This window comes from Hermetia illucens, chromosome 1, assembly GCF_905115235.1.
Source record: "Hermetia illucens chromosome 1, iHerIll2.2.curated.20191125, whole genome shotgun sequence".
Classification (NCBI taxonomy): domain Eukaryota; kingdom Metazoa; phylum Arthropoda; class Insecta; order Diptera; family Stratiomyidae; genus Hermetia; species Hermetia illucens.
In genome coordinates, this window is record NC_051849.1 from 212,010,765 (window position 1) to 212,032,399 (window position 21,635).

General features: G+C 43.6%; 2 protein-coding genes across 2 annotated transcripts in view; one reads left to right on the forward strand and one right to left on the reverse strand.

Annotated features, from left to right (window-relative positions):
• Positions 1-17,587, reverse strand: part of LOC119653518 (WW domain-binding protein 4) — a 256,433-nt gene extending 238,846 nt beyond the window's left edge. Inside the window, exon 1 of the mRNA XM_038058189.1 lies at positions 17,485-17,587. Within this exon, the coding sequence (XP_037914117.1) occupies positions 17,485-17,486 (2 nt within the window). The 5' untranslated portion in view covers positions 17,487-17,587. The remainder of the gene's footprint in view (positions 1-17,484) is intronic.
• LOC119653505 (putative aminopeptidase W07G4.4) lies at positions 1,746-3,657 on the forward strand. The gene is made up of 2 exons (XM_038058167.1): positions 1,746-1,894; positions 1,956-3,657. The coding sequence occupies exons 1-2, from the start codon at positions 1,851-1,853 to the stop codon at positions 3,505-3,507; spliced, it is 1,596 nt and encodes a 531-aa protein (XP_037914095.1). The 5' UTR covers positions 1,746-1,850; the 3' UTR covers positions 3,508-3,657.
• Positions 17,588-21,635: the final 4,048 nt, after the last annotated feature.

Here is a 21,635-nt window from a genome sequence, read left to right on the forward strand (position 1 = left end):
TGGAAATGAGGATCACTTCTGACCGTATCCTCCTCCTCTCCTTCCTCTACTTGGAGACAACCTTGCTCCATGCCTCCGTGCCTCGCACTTCATGCTCTGCCTCATTTGCAGGCATCACAGCTCAAGCCTTTCCTTTGGCATCTTTGGCTGTTTTCAATGCTTGCTCCGGTTTCTTTGGAGAAGAGCGTTTCATCCTTTTGGGGATCTGTTGGGGTCCAGGTATTTCACCCATCCCCTCGCGTTCTCGCCGAGTAACCTTTGCAAAGGAAGTGTCAGTTGGGTGACTTTCTTCCCTGGTTTACAGGCTCCTTTCTCCTCCTGGACTCTTCCATACGCCATTTTGATACCTCTGATCATAGTCCTAATATTTTGGTGGATGTTGTTCCTATCCTTAATGAACTCACAGAGCTCCATTATCTTCTCACCCAGTGCGGTAAATGTGGCTCCCGGGTGGTTGTTCGCTCGCTGACGTTCTTCACGCCCATCATCTGGTCTCAGAATCACATCGCTGGGCTTGGCCTCCTTAAATTGTTCTGTCATTGTCTGACAAACTCCTCGTCCCTCTAGCGATCTCACTCGATTAGGTGGCGATCTAAGGAGCACTAAACTCCTTCTGAAAGGATCCGGTATGGAGTTAGGTGTCCCCTCCTGGACACCTGCAACCGAGGCAGTACGGTCACTGGTCACCGTCGGTCGGGAACCGCTTCGCGTTTGGCTAGTTGACAGCCTTAGTGTGTGATGCAACGCTGGACTTTCATCTCATCTGCCCAACGTGAGGCCACCGTTGTTGCGTCCGTAACAACGGAGTATTAACTATTCATTTTTTGAGTTTTTAATTTCATTATTAAGATTTTGGCACTGTCCAGATTTCAATTTTGCATACGAAAATAGAGTTTCTTTTGTTTTTCACACTCAACATAAAAAACATTTTATCCTTTTTCGTTAATTCTTTTTACATTGTATCCAACAGACTGTACGTAACCGTCCTTTTACCCCCTTCGTTATGTATTCTTACGACGTTGTCCGTATTTCACTTTTGGTCACTGTAGGTATTTTCTAATGCTGGGAGTCTATTGCATTATATACGGTCGCACGTAATAAAATCGTGGCATGAATGCAATAAACTGCAACCTTTCATTCTTTCATTTTTACAAGTAAGTACTTTATATCGTTCTTCATTTTCGTATAAGTAATTTGCTTGGCTTTCATTCTTTTCATGCTTTGCACATCTTGCAGATTTTGCAAGTATTGAATGTCAATCATCCAGTCGTGCACTCACGTTGCACTTCACATCGAGAATTAGTATTTAAGGTTGATTTCCAAAATGAAAAAGTCAGTTGGTCAGTACCTCAGCAACAGTCCTATCTTTTTTCGTAATTTGCGTTTTTGGTTCAAGCGTGTAAGTGTTAAGCTAATTTCGAATTGTTCTAGCTCAAGTGCTTGAACACCAAATTTATCATCGTGTGAAGGCCAGCACCAAGCAGTTCAAGCGCTTTACATTTGGGTTGACTTAATTTACGTCGTGTTATTATCTTACATTTTGATGGAAGCAGCAAATATGAATCCTCTCAATTTATCTGGAACACATGACATTCCGAAAAAAATCCCAAATGGTTGGTTTCGAATTCGTATCGGCAGTTCCCTGGTTTTCCACCAAATTCTCTAAAAGTGCTGCCTCTAGCGGAATAACAATCCACTTTCGGATGATGACCCATCCAGCTGTCAACTTCAAAACCAATTGAGCCTCGTCATCTGTCATTCGTGAGTTTCCCTGGAAGCGAAGAGAGGATTGTTGTGCATGGTACGAGCCCGGACTGACTGAACTTTGCATTTACTTCGACGAGATAGTGATGCCGATAGCGTTATCTTTCCTATTATCGCGCCATTGTTCCAAGTAAAAATTCCACAGTCATAAGAACTTCGAGTTGAGTCTCAACAAAGTATTTCAACTCTAGACGGGCGACAAGGTTTCTCAGTCGAATCGCGATGGGAGTCGACAAGCTGTTGCCGTGCGCCGTGAATATAGTGAAGGATGCTCACGCAGGGAGTATCGACGCTTTGTGTATTGTTGACAACGAGAGTGTCACCAAGGATTTCGCCAAGGACTTTGACGAGTTGCGAAAATACGATGCAGCTTTCGACAAGGAAGTTTCGTGCTTGAAGTTGCCGTCGTGCAGCCAAAGGATCATCTACTCCCCAGTTGGAAAGTTGGATGACTACTCCGATGTGCGGAGTTATCAAGTGGCCGCACAGAAAGCGGTGAGCCGAGCGATCAAGGCTGGAGCCAAACGTCCGGCTATAGTGTTGCCGAACAGCTCGTTGTTTAGGAATGCAAAGCTATGCACCATCCTGGGAGCCTTGCATGAACTGTACGTGCCTATTCAGCTACGGGAAGCCGTTCCCACTAAGAAGCAGCGAGTTGAATCGATAAGTATTCTTGGGGACAATCCTGCGGAAAGCGAGAAGCTTCTGCGTGAGGCGATAACTATCGAATCAGGACGACTCGTGGCGAGGGATATTGGCGGCGGGGATCCTGAACGAATGACCCCCCTCAAAGTGGAGCAATACATCCGAGAGACCTTGAAAGAGCTCAAGATTGAAGTGATCAGTGACGTGGAGACGTTGAAGAAGGAATATCCACTGTTCGAGGCTGTCAACCGAGCAGCCAGTTCTGTGCCTAGACATGAAGGTAGGATTATTTTCGTCGAATACAAACCCCCTTCACCGGCCCGGAAAACGCTCATGCTCGTTGGTAAGGGCGTGTGCTACGATACCGGTGGCGCTGACATCAAGGCAGGAGGCATAATGTGCGGCATGTCGCGCGATAAATGCGGAGCGGCTGCAGTAGCAGGTTTCATGCAATACGTTCAGGAACAAAAACCCAAGGACATCCATGTGATCGCAGCACTTTGCATGGTCAGGAACTCTGTTGGCGAGGAATGCTACGTATCGGACGAGATCATCACATCCCGAGCCGGCGTTCGCGTAAGGGTCGGCAACACAGACGCTGAAGGACGTATGTGCATGGCGGACGCTTTGTGCAAAATGAAGGAGATGGCCGTTGACTTGCCTGATCCACATCTTTTTACCATTGCCACACTCACGGGACATGCGATCATTGCGATGGGCTTCGGATACTCAATCGTTATGGACAATAGCGTGGCGAGGGCGTCAGCACACGCTCAACATTTACGTCAAGTAGGCGAAGAGTTTGGAGAACCATTCGAAATTTCGGTGATCCGCAAGGATGATTTCGATATTAATCTGGGCAAAGCTATAGGCGAGGATATTGTACAATGCAACAATGCTCCTTCTTCGAAAACCCCACGTGGACATCAGATGCCGGCAGCTTTCTTGATGCAGGTGACCGGGTTGGATAAGCACGGAATGTCCGCCAAGAAGCCAATTAAATACTCGCATTTGGATATTGCTGGCAGCGCGGGAGACGTGCCAGACCCACCGACCGGCGCCCCAATCTTGGCACTCGCCAAAGCCCATTTGAACTGATCTAATGCATTCTTGTAGGCGAACTTTTCGTGTACTTATCATTTTAATTTTTGACGTGATATTTTTTTTATTACATTTCAATCGGATTGGGCAACAGTTATTTTTTTAGTATTTCTTGCGTCTTAATAAATTTGTACGATGCGAATTTAATTTGGTGTTTTATTTTTAAGGGTTTATGTGAACCAAAACCTTATTAAAATCGGTTCAATGTCTGTCTGTCTGCCTGTCACAGCCAATTTACTCGGAAACGGCTGAACCGATTGTCACGAAATTTGGTGACAACTGCGGTCTCTGTGTCCCTTTACATGCTGCAATGAGTGGCGCCATTTTGTGTTAAGTTTGAAGGACATTTTTTTTTTTACAGAGTATACATAGTCATGTGGGGTACTAAACGAAAAGGCTCGATGTCGATATCGTCAGCATAGGTCAGTAGTTGGTTGGACTTAAAGAGGATCGTACCCCTTGCGTTTACCTCAGCATCACGGACCACTTTCTTCAGGGCCAGGTTAAAGGACGCATGATAGGACATCTCCTTGTCGTAGACCGTTGTTGATTTCGAATGGTCTTGAGAGTGATCCTGTTGCTTTTATCTTACCTCGCACATTGGTCAGGATCAGCCTAGTCAGTCTTATCAATTTCGTCGGGATACCGACTTCCCTCATGCGCTGTACAATTTTACCCTGGCTATGCTATCATAGGCGGCTTTAAAGTCGATGAAAAGATGGTGCAACAGATGTCCATATTCTAACAATTTTTCCATCACTTACCGCAGAGAGAAAATCTGATCTGTTGCTGATTTGCCTGGGGTGAAAACTCTTTGGCATGGGTCAATGATATTCTAGGCGTATGGGGCTATCCGGCCTAGCAAGATAGTGGAGAATATCTTATAGATGGTACTCAGCAACGTGATACCTCTATAATTGCTGCACTGCGTGATATCTCCCTTTTTATGTAAGAGACAGATAATGCCTCTTTGGCAGTCGCCAGGCATTGCTTCATTGTCCCACACCTTGAGCACAAGTTGATGAACAACTTGGTGTAATTGGTCGCCTCCAAATTTAGCCAATTCGGCTGTAATTCCATCAGCTTCTGGCGACTTATGATTTTCAAGCCAATGAATTGCACGAATTGTTTCTTCTATACTTGGTGATGGCATGATTTGCCCGTCGTCTCCATCTGAGCATTCCCTTCATGCGGGCTAATCCTCGCTGCTCCCCGCTTTCTTGGCCCAGATAAAGATGGCTTAGAGCTATCCTACGCCTTCTTATGGGCCTCTTCCGATTTCAGGTCTTCCTTCAGGTAACGCAGGTATCATTTAGCTCCTGCGCCACTGAGATCTGCCTTCCTTCCTGACGTCTGATATATTTATCTCAGACGTGCTTTTGCTTATCCCTGCTTTTTTAGCAGTGATGTTTGTTGGTTGTCCTTGCAGTAAAACAATATTTACCTGCTTGACGTCCCCTTCTTGGGTGTTTACCCCTGGCTTTCAGTATTTCGGAGATGTGCCTCCGCCTGGTTAACCTGTTTATGTGGGATACAGGGTCCCGCCTGTTTGGTTTTATTTTTGTTTTTAATGCAGGTACTCATTTGATTCTCACGAGTATGGGGGTTAGGAGGTAGCACGATAAGGTCAAACGTACTCACTGAGGTGACCAGATATCACTGAGGCTCCGTTCGAATACAGTTAGGAACCCCCGTCTGCAAACTATCCAATGGGCACGATTCGCATGACACCTTGGATTGGAGGAAGTGTTTTTCGACTCCCCGGTCTAGATCCGTAGCGTTTTATAGGGTCACCTCGTACAGGGTATGGCTATCACCACTCACCTCGACCTTGGAAGACGAGAGACTTGGCCCCCGGAATGTCACACATCGCCCTAGAGGAGAGACAGCCCACCCTCAAAGGGAGGTAGGTTGGCCTCAGGGAGCTATATTCCGCGTCAGTGTATCCTGCAATGTCCTACTTAACTGAGGTTACTAACCGAGCCCCTTCATTTGGCACCCCACATGATTATAAAAATATCCTGAGGGGCCCAGTCATCATTGCGGAGACGTGTAACCTGCAACCCAACATGGGCTTCGGTCTATTCTCCTCTTTAAATGAACGCCCCATCCTTATAAAAAAGAAATTAAAAACTAATTGCGTTTCTATTTAGCCGTCACAATACGATGATCCCTGGCGCCCTGAACTCCAGATCCACAGCCTTTGGGGATACTGTTAATCAGACAAAAGGTAACACACATTAAGTGAGCTTTGTAATTGTAACTTTCGAGGACTAAATAACGGTGATAAAACCTTTGCAGTAACAACCCAAATCTCCAACAAAGCAAATCATTTACAGTCCAACCAGGTTTCAAAATTGCCAGAAACAAACTAAATAATCTAATCTAACCAAAGGATACCATTGAGGACTTCACACTCAGTATTCAAGAGAAAATCAGACTTGCAATATCTAAGACACGTAGAGGCACTAAACCCAAGGCTTGCTGGGTTGCGGACCTAAAACCATACCTCTTAGAAAAAATGAGTGTCCTAAGGGGTTTCAGGTGAGTGCCTAACTTCCTAAATTCCTCAGAACAAGAAAGGCCTTAGAAAACTAGATGAAAGAAATTAAGAAAGCCTAAACATTGGGGTGAGTTATGGGAAGAAATGTCTAACAAACCAAACATTAAAGCCTTTCGGGATAAAATAGAGAATTTCAAAAATTTTATAGGGAAAAGAAACTAAATTTCTAATCGGAGATCACATCTCAATACAAGGAATGTCCCACACTGTTGAATACCGAGCCCTACGCCTCTTACGAAGAAGAAGATTTCATAAACCACTAGCTTAATGATATTATGAACTAACACAAATCACCAACAGCTCCTGGCAACGATCGAATTCTGTAGGCTTCACCTGCTCAACTCATTTAATAAAATTTGGAAAAAACTCCAACCACCTCTGCAATTGAAGAACATAAAAATTGTACCGGTTCCTAAGAAAGATGCGCTTAGCTCACCGGTTAAACTTGACAAGTCCAGCGTAATCACTTTAAAAAAAAAAACTGAATCACATCAAGTTACATTTTGGTCAATCGAACCGTACTTAGGCAAAATAAAGAAATCACTTTTTTGGACAGGACAATATCTGTTTCTCTGTCAATTAAAAATCATCATCATCATCATCAACGGCGCAACAACCGGTATCCGGTCTAGGCCTGCCTTAATAAGGAACTCCAGATATCCCGGTTTTGCGCCGAGGTCCACCAATTCGATATCCCTAAAAGCTGTCTGGCGTCCTGGCCCACGCCATCGCTCCATCTTAGGCAGGGTCTGCCTCGTCTTCTTTTTCTACCATAGATATTGCCCTTATAGACTTTCCGGGTGGGATCATCCTCATCCATACGGATTAAGTGACCCGCCCACCGTAACCTATTGAGCCGGATTTTATCCACAACCGGACGGTCATGGTACCGCTCATAGATTTCGTCATTGTGTAGGCGACGGAATCGTCCATCCTCATGTAGGGGGCCAAAAAATTAAAAATCACACCACCAATATGATCGGAAGATCGGCAAGAATTTTCAACTTCTCTACGGGGTTCTCCTGGGACCTCGAACCCAAAAAAGCGGTTCAATTATTTCAAGCATTGTTTAGAAAAAAAGAAGACGAGGCAGACCCTGCCTGAGATGGAGGGATGGCGTAGGTCAGGACGCTAGACAGCTTTTAAGGATATCGAATTGGTGGACCTCGTCGCAAAACCTGGATGTCTGGAGTTTCTTATTAAGGCAGGCCTAGACCGGATAGCGGTTATTGCACCGTTGATGATGATGGTTGTTTAGACCGGTTTTCGATTACGCTGCCATTTCTACTGTTTGATTACCCAAATATCTGGACAATAAAGTAGATTCTGTAGTTGCCACAGAATAGCTAGGGAAACCAAGCAAGAATGGATGCTAAAAATCCAAAACAAGTTAAACTGGTCCGGAAAAAAGGGTTTCGCAGTTTATGCCACCGATGTAATAACAACAAAAGAAGCCACGAGTTGTGTTATGGTCTCAGCATCTCCCCGTATAAAGGTGGGTTATATAATAGAATGAGAGCGATGACGGGCCTCTCTATGGAACTCATGGGTATCAAGCAGACTATACTGCTGGCCGAAGATAGAGCTCAGGAGAAAGTAGTCATTATAAGGGACTTTCAAAAAGCCTGTACACTGCTCAAAAACCACATATTCTTCTCATGTCCGAGACATCGTGGGACAACTAAAAACACAACAACAAGACAAAACTGCGAGCCACATCAAGTTTATTGCGCCGTCCACAGAAATAAGGCTACATACGAGATTAGACAATTAAGTAATGAGACTAATTTTATTGCCGCGCTTGTGGTAAACCTGCAACCTTCAAATTCCCTTCCCCTTCCCCGGCATCTTCCCCCTCTCCATTGATATATTCACTTTCGCTCTAGCTTGTTCAGTTCGCTGGATGTGTCGTCTTGAGTAGACGTGTGTTGGTGGTTATCATCACGAAAATGGAGAAACGAAATCTAGAGCAACGCATCGCGATAAAATTTTGCGCCAGATTGAGCGAAACAGCTACGAAAACGTATGCTAAAATTGTAAAAGTGCATGGTGATAGTGTTCTTAGGAGAGGCGTGAGAGCGTGGAATACGAGGCGCAAAGTGGGAGACCAGTCGAGGTGCGAACTGACGTGAATGCGCAGCGTTTGCGCGCCCTAATCCGTGAAGATCGGCGTTTAGCAGTTCGAATGTTGGCCTCGGAACTGGGTATGAACCGTGAAACAATCAACCAAATTTTAACAGGCGATTTCGGGATGAAAAGGTTGTGCACGAAGATGGTTCCAAAGAAGCTTTCTGAGGAGCAAAAACAGAATCGAATGACCTTTGCAGAAGACTATTTGGAACAAGTGGAAAACGATCCCACGCTGCTTGATCGAGTTATTCCAGGCGATGAGAGCTGGTTTTTCCAATACGACCCGGAAACCAAACGCCAAAGCTCACAATAGCTGTCTCCGCACGCCCCTCGCCCGAAAAAAAGCTCACACGAGCAAGTGGAAGGTGAAAACAATGATTATTACCTTTTTTGATAGCCGTGGAATCGCCCACAAAGAATTTGTTCCACCGGGGCAAACCGTAAATCAAGTCTACTATCGCCAAGTACTCGAAAAATTGCGAAAACTCAACAGGTACGCCCAGACATCGCTCGTAACTGGATCCTTCATTACGACAACGCGCCGTGCCACACCGCCCTCAGCGTGTCCCAATATTTAGCCTCTAAAGGGATCGCCATGTTGCAACAGCCGCCTTCTTCGCCCGATATGTCACCCTGTGACTTTTTTTGTTCCCTAGAACAAAATTGGTGCTCAAAGGAACCAATTTTGAGTATACAAATTGAAAAATTTCCCCTTGTCTAATTCCTTCCCATGGTCATGGTCCATCGAAGCGACCGCCGCAACTGCGTTCTAGGCTTCAAATACTCCCGAAATTTTACCTCGATGCGGCACGAGACATTTTTCATCACCACTTGCATATGTCGCTCTGATAATAGCTATTAGTTTCTTCGGTTCGTTCCTACTGGCTCTAAATAGAAAACAGATTTAATGCCTTCCATCAGCAGACGAGCCCCTTTGTGGATGAGGATATGAACATACTGCCATCGAATATGGCAGTTCTCAGAGAAATCGATCGTGAAGACGTCGGAAGAATGTGAAGAAAATCTGATGACACCAGTGGTATCCAAATCGACGATGGCATCCGTTTCTAACTACTCTCTCCTCGCCGTTTCTCAGAAAAGAGTCAGCTCTAGATCACGGGACTTATTTCCACACATCTCATTTATGTCGAAGATAATCAAGTTCTTAATCTCACCAAAAAAACCAAAATCTGCATTAAGCCACTTTGAAGATCATTAATTTAATTATTTTTCTCCGGCAATCATTCCCATATCTACAACTAGAAACAAAGATTAAAAAGCGGAGCCAAGCCGTTATCACATACCGGGTTTTATGGAGCCCAAACTGCGATAGTACTTCACCAATTAATATTTCTTTATTACAATGACTTTATCATTGAATAACTGGGAGTAATTAGAATCAGAATTTGTTTTGAAATTGATATCTGAATAGGCGTCTCCAGATAATTTATGGAATAGTGGATTAGTGTGTTTGTGAATGGCGTAATCATGGAAAGTATTACAAAACCTTGTGTAATAAATACTCCAAATGCCGGCTCCCTAAAACCAAACTGAATTCTTCATTGGAGCTAGTTTTAGATTAGTAAGGAAGGTTTTTTTTTAACTCAATGATGCAATTAGATTATGCTGGAGTCGAAAGTATATTGGCGTGATAGCTTTCCGGGAAATCACTTTTGAGCCGCTAATCAGTTCATCGGCATCATCGCGACAATATTGGCGTGAACCATTTTAACGATTTCATGGAATTAGCTCGGTGTTTATTATACAGTGCATGAACACGGCTTAGATTATTGTTTGGGCAGTAATCAGTGTTATGAGTGTGGGTTAACAAATACAAAACATGCTATTTGATTATGAGAGTCTAGATGCTCTTGGCAAACATTCGTTACTTACATTGTCTTATCAGAAACTAACTGAACAACATAAGCAATGCAAGTGCTTTGACATGCATTGTTCACTGAGTTTGTATCTCGCCCATTCAGTTGCGATTAGTAGATTATTTACTAAAGAAGCGTACAGTTTGTTAAAGATAAAACGATGATTGAGTTTAAGTAAGACAGTATTATTTTTAATTATTTTCTGATGATACTGAGCTTGTCATAAGACATGTAATCGAGCTTCATCCGTTATTGATAATAAGCTGACAATTTCTGAACTATTTCGTTAATAAAAGCCATACCGTTTTCTCCCCAAAAAATCAACTGATTTCAACGTTCCCAATCACCCATTTGTTTGGGGTCGTCGCGTCAACCACACCTACATGGCTCGTTCGCGATAACCAGAAATGTACTTGAGCTCCCCCCACAATTTCCCAAGACGCCTGCACTTTTCCTCTACTGCGCCAAGTGCCCTCGGGGCGACCAACATGTAGGCCATCTTGGAAGAGTGGATTCCACTTCATAGCGTAGCCCGCAATGTCGTAGTCGTCCCTCCTAAATGTGTGACCTATCCACTGCCACTACCGCCTTCTGATCACAGCGAGTGCCAGGTCTGTGCGCCGACCAAGCTCTTTGTTAGAGATAGAATCAGATCAACGTGCACTCATGATACAACGCAGAGAGTTATTCACGAAGGCTCGGAGCTTTTAAGTTACAGTGGGGTTCACTTTTCATGTGCTACTCCCACATAGCAACACATACAGAATCCTAGCAGAGAACAGTCCCAACTTAATCTTGATGTTGAGATAATTGCATTTTCAGATTTTAGACAGCGCAGTGAAAGCGGATATAGCACTTTTAATGTGTTGGGCAACATCCAGTTCGGTGCCCCCATCGGCAGAAACAAGGTTTCCCAGATAGACAAATTGATGGACCCCTTCGATGCGCTGCCAATTAATGCAAATAAGGAGAGTGTGTGTCCGTCAAATTGACAACTTTGGTTTTCTTGTTTCCAAAGCCTTTTGGTCATGGTCCATGACTCGGTGAGAGAGAGTCATCAGCGGAAAAATGTAATAGTCCATTGAACTCCTCGAGACAAAGTGTAGTGGCCGCGGCTTCGGAAGCAACGAGAACGGGATTTCATTCGCCTTTTTCGGGAATAACTTGATCAAATAATCCATTCTATAGTGTGCAACTACCCTGAATTTTATCACATATTGTACATTATTGAATGCATTCGGACGAATTGATCGAACCGAAGGGAACGACAGGCTGATCGAGAGACAACTAATGGGCAGAGAAGTTCACTTTTGGCTGCTGGTGAAGAAGGTTCAGATTTAGGGCTTGCTAGAAGTGAGTGTGATTTGACAGTTGTGCTGTTCTTTGTGCCAACAAAACAAGGAGGAGGATTTTGACCGCGAGAAATCATGCATGGAACTAAATTCCAAGCGCTCGATATTAAACTCAGGGGGGTTGCAGCTCCCCAGCCGTACGGAATGTGGCGGACTTAACATATAAACGAACGTAAGCGACCATCATATGTTAATCCCTTTCGAGGCCGATGTCAGCGCCTCCCTTGTTACGCACATCGAGGAGACAACTCCTAAAGCGACTGCTGATCGCGAAATGGTCGATCTGATTGCTCGCACAGTGTCAGTCAGTTGAAATTCAAATGACTTCATGGCAGACTCTGCGCTCGAACAACCAAACACAAACCTACCACCATTATCGATACGGTTGCCAAGACTGTGTTTCCCATCACATATCCCAGGAAGATGTTATCAGATCCCACCTTGGCATTCATATCACCCATAAAGATCACAATATCACGTGATCTTTAGGAAGCCTTTCCTGAAATACGTATAACTGCTTCTTAAGGTCCCAAACATTTTCAATTGGTTTTGCCTCTGTTAGCGAGATGAGGGGTTCATTCTTTGATCCCATTTTCCACCTCCGATCGTATGTGGCTTCGATGTTTGGAATTACTGCCTTCTTCAAGAAGCCACATATTCAGGATTCTGGTGTAGCAAATTATCGCAACAATGCCTTACACCGAGAAGAATCCATAAACAGAGACTTTCGCATGATGCTTAGCGGTGGATTGGAAATATCCCTCGCTTCACCCTACTTTCAAACGCCGGGATTAATTTAATAATAATTTTTAGCTAGTCACAGTACATATTTTTAGACCCAATGTTGTCTTTTGCACACTTATTTGAGAGTAGCAGTTTGCTCGGAATACTTTTATGGACCTAACTTGACTCTAACTTGATTCTGCGTTGTATTCAGGGATGTACAATAACTTATGTTCGCTGCATAAGGGTCAAATTAAACATATTACATAAAAGTAAGATATACTAAAAAAATAATAAAGTAATTAAATTTTCCATGGCTTATACCTAACTAGAATAAATCTGAACAAAGAATAAACCCAATTATGGACCTTTAACAAAAAAATTAAATTTTTATTGATGTTTTTTCTACTTGGCCCGGGATGAAAATTATGCAGCCCCCAATTGTCCTTTTTCAATTGAAATTTCAATTCCGAGGCCCTGAGAAAACTCCGGGTGCCGGAAGAATCCTCCTCCTCTCGGCAGGCTCAACGACAACCATTACAAATTAATTTATTGAATATTGACAATGCCGTAAACCCATTGATGGGGAGTGTCCAGCTGGATGGTGTAAATGGTTACTGATTATATCACATATCAAATACGGTGGCAATTGAAAAGGAAACAAGTCGGGAAACCGGAAGCTGAACACTTCAGGTATGAAGGGTTTTGTGTATTGCTTACATAAGCACATTTGAGTGGCCATTCCTCCCATTTATACCTAACTCGTAACGCTCATGTATTTAGTTTGTCAGACCATTCATTCAAAACTCCGCCGTAGCCTGTTGAAAAAGGAGGAGGGAGATGTAGCTGTAGCCTGAATGGCTGAATTACACCTAAACATCTCAAGTGAGTAGAGAGTCACGAACTACGTAGCTAGACCTGCAATATAGTTGTGCAAACTCTGGCACGTTTCGAACCATCTGAAGCAGCTATCACCAAGGCCAATCCTGGGTAAGATTTTACGATGGGCCGACAACACATCCATGTAAAAACTGCACCATGTCAAGAAACCTGGAACATTTGCCTCAGATTTGACGGATAAATGACAACGACCAAGCAAACGTCTAACGGACTATTCTTTTGGATTCTGGAATCGCTCCCTAAACAAACTAGGGGCGGTCAAGGCCCCCCTTCAACAGGTCGAGATTTACAAATTGAGCATGATTGCAGTCCAGGAAACAAATTGAATTGGTAACGAAATAAGCGATATGAATTCGCACACTATTTTCAAAAGTGGCAAACCATCGGGTCACGAGGAGTTTGGAGTTGCATTTATAATGAGCAAAAAGCTCAAGCCGCACTTCATCGACTCCAAACCTATCAACGAAAGGTTGTGTGCGATCCGCATGATGACTCGCTCACGCCCCGACCGAAGTCAAAGAAGATGCAGTGAAAGACGAGTTTTATGGACGCCTGTAGACACTGTTTGACTCACTCCTAGCAAACGATCTCAAAATGCTGGTGGAGGATTTTAATGCGAAAATCGGAAACGAAAGCTGGTATTGGGGTGCCACTATAGGACACAGTCTCCATGAGGAATGTAATCATAACGGTCAACAGCTCTGCCAGCAGTAGGAATCTTGCCGAAAGCTCCACATGCTTCCCGCGTTCACAAACAAACCTGAAAATCACCGGGCGCATCTACCGTCAAAAAAATTGTCCACGTCCTCATTTGTAAAACATAGGCGTCCAGTGTACTGGATGTACGATGCTATCTAGAAGCAAACTGCGGTTCAGACTATCACTTGGTGAAGGCCCAGAATCTCCTCAATGTTCCAATCGGGAATCCGCCCTACCAAAATAACGGGTCTACTAAATGCGATACATCAACTACTGCTGCGAATCTGGAATGATGAGGAGATCCTAGACGATTGGCGCAGGAACATTATCTGCCCCATTCACTAAAAGGGAAATAGATTGCGTTGTGAAAACTACCGGACATTTTAATAGCCTGTTCGTCCTATAAAATACTGATGAAAGTTCTGGAGAATAGAATAAAACCATATGTCGAACGACCCAACGATTACCAAGGCGGTTTCAGGCCGGGTCGTTCCACAACCGACCAGCTTTTTACCGTTGAACTGTAAAAGTGCTGGGAATATAACGTTGACGTGTACCAAATCCTTGTGGATTTCAAGTAGGCATACGACAGTATAGATCGTGAAGTACTGTACATGTTGTCGCAATGTTGAAATTTGGTATACCAGCTAAATTAGTACGGCTGACAAAGATGTCTATGACCAACTCTATCTCACAGATCAGGACCCAGAACAGGTTAACTGATACTTTTGAAACGCATACTGGTTTGAAGCAGGGCGACGGGCTAGCGCCGACGCTTTTCCACGTAGCACTCGAATACGCTATTCGAGCAATGGATACCAACACCAACGCTACTCATTAACTCAACACAAATGTTAGCGTACGTAGTTGACGCAACTGACCAACGAAGAGGAGCTTCTGCATACTCTTGACACTGCTACAAAAGGAGTTGGACTGCGTATCAATGAGGACAAAACGAAAATAACGTTGCAATCAAGCAGTAGGACGCCAGCTTATTCGAGCAGCAATATAGGAAACCTCAACTTCGAATTCGAAGACCACTTTATATATGTGGATAGGAGCCTGTCAAAGGACGCCAGTGACACTGACGAGGTCAAACGACGGATACAGCTAGGGAATAAGACTTTCTTCTCGGTTCTTCCCATAATGAAATCGAAGCATGTGCACAGAAACACGAAGTTCGCGTATACAAAACCATCATACGACCAGTGCTATGCTGTGAATGTGAAACCTGGATCCTAATCCAGGCCTCCGAAAATTTCCTAAACACATTCGAAAGGAAAGTTATTCGGCGAATTTTCGGAGCAGTTCGGGAACGTGATGGATAACATATCCGGTATAACCATGAGTTGTATGAACTGTACGATGAGCTGGAAATCTCGAAATTCGTCAAACTACACCATCTTCAATGGGCAGGGCATGTCCAATGAATGTGCGACGATCTCAAGCCTAAAAAGATTATGAACGGACGACGTGTCGACGGCGCGAGACTGCGAGGAAGACCGAAAGCATGGTAGGAAAGCACAGGAGGAATTTTACTTTATAGATTGTATTTGAATCTTTTAATCATCATGTGAGCGCCTCCTCCGGCAAGGTATTGTTAGAAAATCTACACTTTCTATGTTAATTGTTTCCTGCGAGCTTTTTCGTAACTTGGCAAGTGAACGCCTCCCTTGAGCCTGACCCACCAACACTTTCCTTCAATCCATAGACGACATTAAGAGTAAGAAATTAGTCGGAGCCATAGAGGTCCATCCATGCACACTAACTATTGGTACTACTCTACTTCGATAGCCCACACACATAGTTTCTGCATCGCTATTAAGGAAGCGATTTGATGACTGGCCGATGAAGCGCACTATAATCTCAACGTGTGACTTTCCTACCGATGTTGCTATCGATATAGCATATCGTCGCTGACCCCACGATTGTGTTCTTGTTAATACATGGTTTATTAAACGGTTATCTCATCTCCAACATTTTACAGTAGAAACAGTAACACGTAAATCGACTATATTTTCATAAGACGCCGTTATCTTCTCCACATCAATGACAGCAAAGCCCTTCCCTACGAGATCATCGCACCTCAACATTGTCCTTTGTTTGTTGCCCTGCGAATCAAGGCGCTATCGAAACAACGTGAGAAGTGCACTAGCTCGCCGTTATTATCGGCGAATTACTATTTGTAAAGATCTTTACAATAAACTGGACACCCGTGACTGCGAGGTAAATCTGTATCGACTTGTCAAAAATAAACACCAGAGTGTACCAGATGTTGAACACTTATGTTGAATTGACTACCGATTGACGGGCCACGACGGACCGATGGTGGGAATACTTCGAAGAAGAGCTATTCCACCTCTCAATACTACAGAAAATAAAGAGGTACTAATCGAATAAAATCAGGGAAAACAACAGGATCTGACGACAGCGCAGCTGCGCTTGAAAGCGCAGAGCTGAGGCTCTCGTTTAGTGAGTTCTTCATTCGCATGATTGAGGAGGATAGAAGACATTCTAATTAGCGAGAAAACAGGATTGTTCTCATATGAAAAAACTCAGCCTAGCAAAGCGTTCAAATTATCGCCCGATACCATAAAGATTTCTAAACATTCAACCGCATTCGCATCATCACCGTGAATCTAGAACTACCAACGCAATCCACGCTGCGGGGTTACTCATGGAGAAACAAAGTGACAAGCACTATCCTTTCTACAATGAATTTTTAGATTTATAGAAGCCGTTTGACCGCGTGCCCTACAAATTCAACTGGCATGTATTGCGGTAACAGTCAGCGACATAGGAACTGGTTCGCTGGATTAACTTGATATGCGGCGATCCGAAGAGTAAAGTTCGAAGGGCGTTCGAAGCGTAACCTGGATGAAGTGGCATCCCACAACTGGCGTTCCTGTGGTCGACACATCAACCAGCGCCTCAATTCTTATTTCTACCGTAGTGTCGTCCGCCTTATGGTCTCTATGGATCTGAGTGCTTACCAACCACCAAATGCTATGAGTGCCACTTCGCGGTAATGGAAACGAAAATGGGATGGATGGATTAATGTCGTAAAACGATATCATAACGTTCGGAATAATATCTGCATTCGATGGCACGGGCATCATCGGCTCTGATCTGTCCAAAACTCACTAGATAAGATTGATCTAAGCATCAAAGGCAATGGGAAATGAGCTAAAGGACGACCGAAACAACGATGGGGTTAGATGGTGGTTTGCAATCCTCGATTCCCACCAGACAAAGTTTGATGGTTCCAGTCGAAGAGAACCCGCTACTGAAGGGAACAAATGCTGAAGGTAAAGATGAAGAATTAGCAATCTCAATAGAAATTCCATAGCATAGCACGTAAAACTAAAGCAATCAATGTAAAACCCTTCTCATCACTCTCCTGTATTTTAAGAATTTTCCTAATACACTTTTAAATGCATTTCCAGCGTTTTTCCAGTAGTGAGTCGAGTTTAACCGTGATTCCATCTTTCACTGAAATGTATAATTTATTGTCGCCTAGAATTTCACTACCTGCATCAGTTTACATTTACTGACAAATACCTAAATTCTATTTTTCCAGGTTTCTAAGCCTATTTTATCCACATACATAATTTGGATTTGAAAGTACCCATTTTCCCGCGCAATGATTTTCTCAAGATTTATTCACTGATTGATGGCTTTTAATAAATCAACTTGCAGCAAAAATATAGCATAATGTAAAGTCACTTACATTTCAATCCAATATTATTTCGTTCACTGAAATTCACTAAAAAACGAAAAGTTCCACCACTGCACAATCAACTTTTGTTGACAAACTTTCAAATGTCACAAACACATTTCAGAAATGTCAATTCCTCAGCTGGTTCAGATCGAAACTGCACGAAATATTTTTCAGTAATAGATTTGAATAAGCCGAAAATGTAAGTTTTCGAGAATTGGTGATTTTTAGTTTTTGTTAAAAGTTTTGATTAAATTAAACACAAACGAAAGCAGAAAAGAGCGAATTTCGTTGCCTTCCAGTTTTTATAAGCACATTTTGCAATGTAACTTCGCAACTCTATTCATTTAATTCCGCTTGGATCTAGTACTTATTCTCCTATTTCGGGGATTCCCATAGCGTTACTGGGAATGTATATATAGTCAACACTACGAGTCGAAAGCGAACACAGCTTTCCATCATTAATTTTTCATAAATTTGATGTTCACAAAATTAACAAAACTAGTTCCTGAGCTTTCTATTGACTTAATTATTATTAAGATTTTTAAATTCATAAAAATATTAAAAAAAATCATTAAATTTGGTGAAACGGCAAAAAAGCACGACCGAAAGCACACTTCCGTCACTCCTCTTTGCTCTGGTCTTCAATACAGTCTCTTGGGGCATCCAGTATCCAGTATTTTACACACAGTTCTATGCGATAATGCTTTCTCCACATCTCCCAACAAAACTGATTGAAGCCCAAAACTGAATTTGAATAAAATAGACAATCGGCGGTGGCAGACGGTGTTTGAATGTATAACTTAAGTCGTGCTGTTTTTTTTTTCAAAATTTGAACGTTTGTTTAAGAAAGACATATAGAATAGTATTATTCCGAGTATTGCCCATCTGAATCTATGGCTTTTTCCTATTTTTCTGGCGGCCAAGAATGAATCAAGCTAATTTTTGATATCCTGTTCTGATGTAAACCGTATTCCTGTGGGGGCGTTCTGCATCGATCGGAATAAATGGTGGTCGGACGGGGCAAGATCTGGGCTATAAGGTGGATGAGCCAAAACTTTCCGGCCGCTGTTTTCCAAATAGTGCTTGACCGCTATTGCCACATGAGGCCAAGCGTTATCATGATGAGAAATTATGGACTCATGTCTGGTCGCATATTCCGGGCGTTTTTCGGCTATTTCCCTCTTCAAACGGATTAATTGTGTCCGGTAGTGTTCTCCATTGTTGGTTTTACCCGGTTTTAGCAGCTCATAATAAAACACACCCTTCAGATTCCACCAAATACAGAGTATTACCTTCGCGCCGTGGATATTCGGCATCGCCGTTGATTTGGCTGGTTGACCGGGTTTTATATATTTTTTTCGCTTGGGGTTGTCATAATGAATCCATTTTTCATCACCAGTAACAATCCGATGCAAAAATGACTTCCTTTTGTAGCGTTCCAACAGCATTTGGGACGTGCAACATTGCCTTTCAACGTCTCTCGGCTTTAGCTCATGTGCCACACAATTTCCTTGCTTTTGAATGTAACCGGCTGCTTTTAAACGTTTTGAAATGGCTGCCTGAGTGACTCCCAAGGATCCTGCGAGCTCTTCTTGTGTTTGCAACAATCTTCAGCGAGCAATGCTTCCAATTCATCATCTGCAAACATTTTTGCCTGCCCATAACGTTCGTCGCCTTCCAAATCAAAATCACCATTTTTAAAACGTGCAAACCACTTTCGGCAAGTTCGGTAATGAAGAAGAACTCCCCGCAAAAACACTTTTCCCGGCACAAAGTTCGACATATTTTAGTAAAAAAAATTATTGTTGTTTACACTTCAAATGAATGACATATACTGAAAAAGATGCACAATGACAGCAGCTTTCCCACGAACGTCCCAAATTCAAAATCTGGTTCTACCGCCAACCGTAACTGAGACGAAGATATTGCTTTGGATCAGTGGCATAACAACCTCAAACCCAGGTTGTCATCGTAAAAAAAATAGGAAAGAGGCGTCTTCAATGGTGTGATTATGTACACGATTCGCGCAGGAAAGAACTCAGAAACGACCAAATAGCCAAAGGGTCAACCGAAACAACAATGGCTTCATACTCTGGCGACGCCTTGATTGCTATCACAGGGAACTCCAGCATAGGTGACCCCTTCACAGACATTCACAAATCAAACTTTCCCGCCAGCTGTTTTGCTACAAATGGCAAGCATTTTCTCATCAACCCAAAGTCCTGATCTGTCCATTGTGCATTAACAACAGCCACCACAACTGCCCCCGGTCGTTTATTCGCCGCAACAACCTGTAGGCAACGAACGACGACAACGAGATAACGAACAGCCAGGACATCAGCCACCGGCTCCAGCTTGCACAAAGCGGACGGGAAACCAAATTTGGAGCTCATGGATCGGAACGCGTATTCTGAATGAAGCAACGTCGAGCAGTTGTCAGTTGTCGAGTACGACGAATAGTCTACCAAGCGAAGCTGCTGACTTCACAGCCCAAGTTATCGTCATCCAGCAGCAAAAACCTGCTATATGAGTGCTGCAAACACACTCGCTCCGGTCTCCATCCAGGTCGTTTTTCTATGTGGCTGTGTGATTTCATTGCTTCGACGTAGGGCATAATAAAATTCTTTTCTGTCCGCACCGGTGTTTCGTTCCGCTTCGCTCATTTCGCTTGGTAGGCGCCACGTAACATCTCGTGTGATGATAAACAGCAGGAAGCGCGGAGATTACAGGCATCTGAATGCTCCGAAAATTCCCGCTCATTACTTGACAAACTGCCGTGTTTTCATGACCTTAGATCTAACCAAGGCGTGTCGTCAGATCCCTGTAGCTTCCAAAGACATACCGCAAACGGCTATTTGCACATATTTCGGATTCTTCGAGTTCGCCAAGATGACATTTGGCTTGCCCAACGCAGCGTAGACATTCCAGAAATTCATCCATTCTGTCCTAAGAAACTTAAACTTCTGTTTCGTCTACATGGCTGATTTTTTGATCGCCTCTTCTTCCGAATCTGAGCATTTGGACCATCTTCAGTGCATTTTTCAACGCCTCCTTGAAGCCGAGCTCGATCTAAACGTTGAAAAACGCAAATTCCTACAAAAGCAGGTGAAATATCTCGCCCACATGATCACCCTTGACGGAATTCAACCAGACCCAGACAAGGTTCAAACGATCAAAAATTTTCCCCTGTCACGGTGAAGATCTTAGGCAACGCTCACTTGCCTGGGTCCGAAATAAAAAATTCGCGCGAGGTTGCGTGGCCTATCGTGGCCATCCAGGCGTTTGAAACCGTCAGACCACCGCCGGTTGATGATACACTTCTGCCATTTCCTAGGCTAAATGCACCCCTAATCGTGTTCATCGATGCCTCAGACACAACGGTAGACACCGCTCTTCACCAACGGGTGAGTCAAATCTGGCAACGGTTGAGCTTCTTTATTAAACGACTCAATCCAGCTCAACGCAACTATAGTGCATACGATCGTAAGCTACTGGCCGCGTATCTCTCCATTGGATACTTCCGTTGAGGGCACGTCGTTCACTGTGTTCATGGACCACAAGCCCTTTATGTTCGCGCTTAAACAAAACCCCAATATAGTCAATTTCAGAAAGTGACCTTCATTAGCCAGTTTGCTTCCAACATCCAACACGTGTCTAGATAACATCGTTCCAGACGCTCCATCATGAAGCTCAAAAGTTACAGTTCCCGCTGCGATGGATTATATGGCAATTGCCGAGACACAAAAGGACGACGCAGTACTTCAGCGTCTGAGGACAAACTCCAAATACAAGTTCAACCAGTTTCCTATCTTTGGCTCAAGGTCCTACTTATTCTGCCAGACTTCGGACAAGGGGCCTACGCAGTACACGATCTTGTGCACCCAGTCATCAGGATGACGAACCGGAAAATACTTCTGGCCATCCATGAACAAGGACGTAAATTCTTGGGCCAGACAGTGCATCACGTGCCAGAAGTGTAAGATCAACATGCACGTAAAAAAAGCAAGAATGTGTATTCCCTCGACCGACAAAGCGCGTTCGCACCATCCACCTCGACATCATTGGCCCTTTGCGAGACTTGCATGGTTACAGTATTGCAGTTGCAGTATTGCCTTACAATCATCGATAGATTTACGCAGTAGCTTGAAGCAAGACCTTTG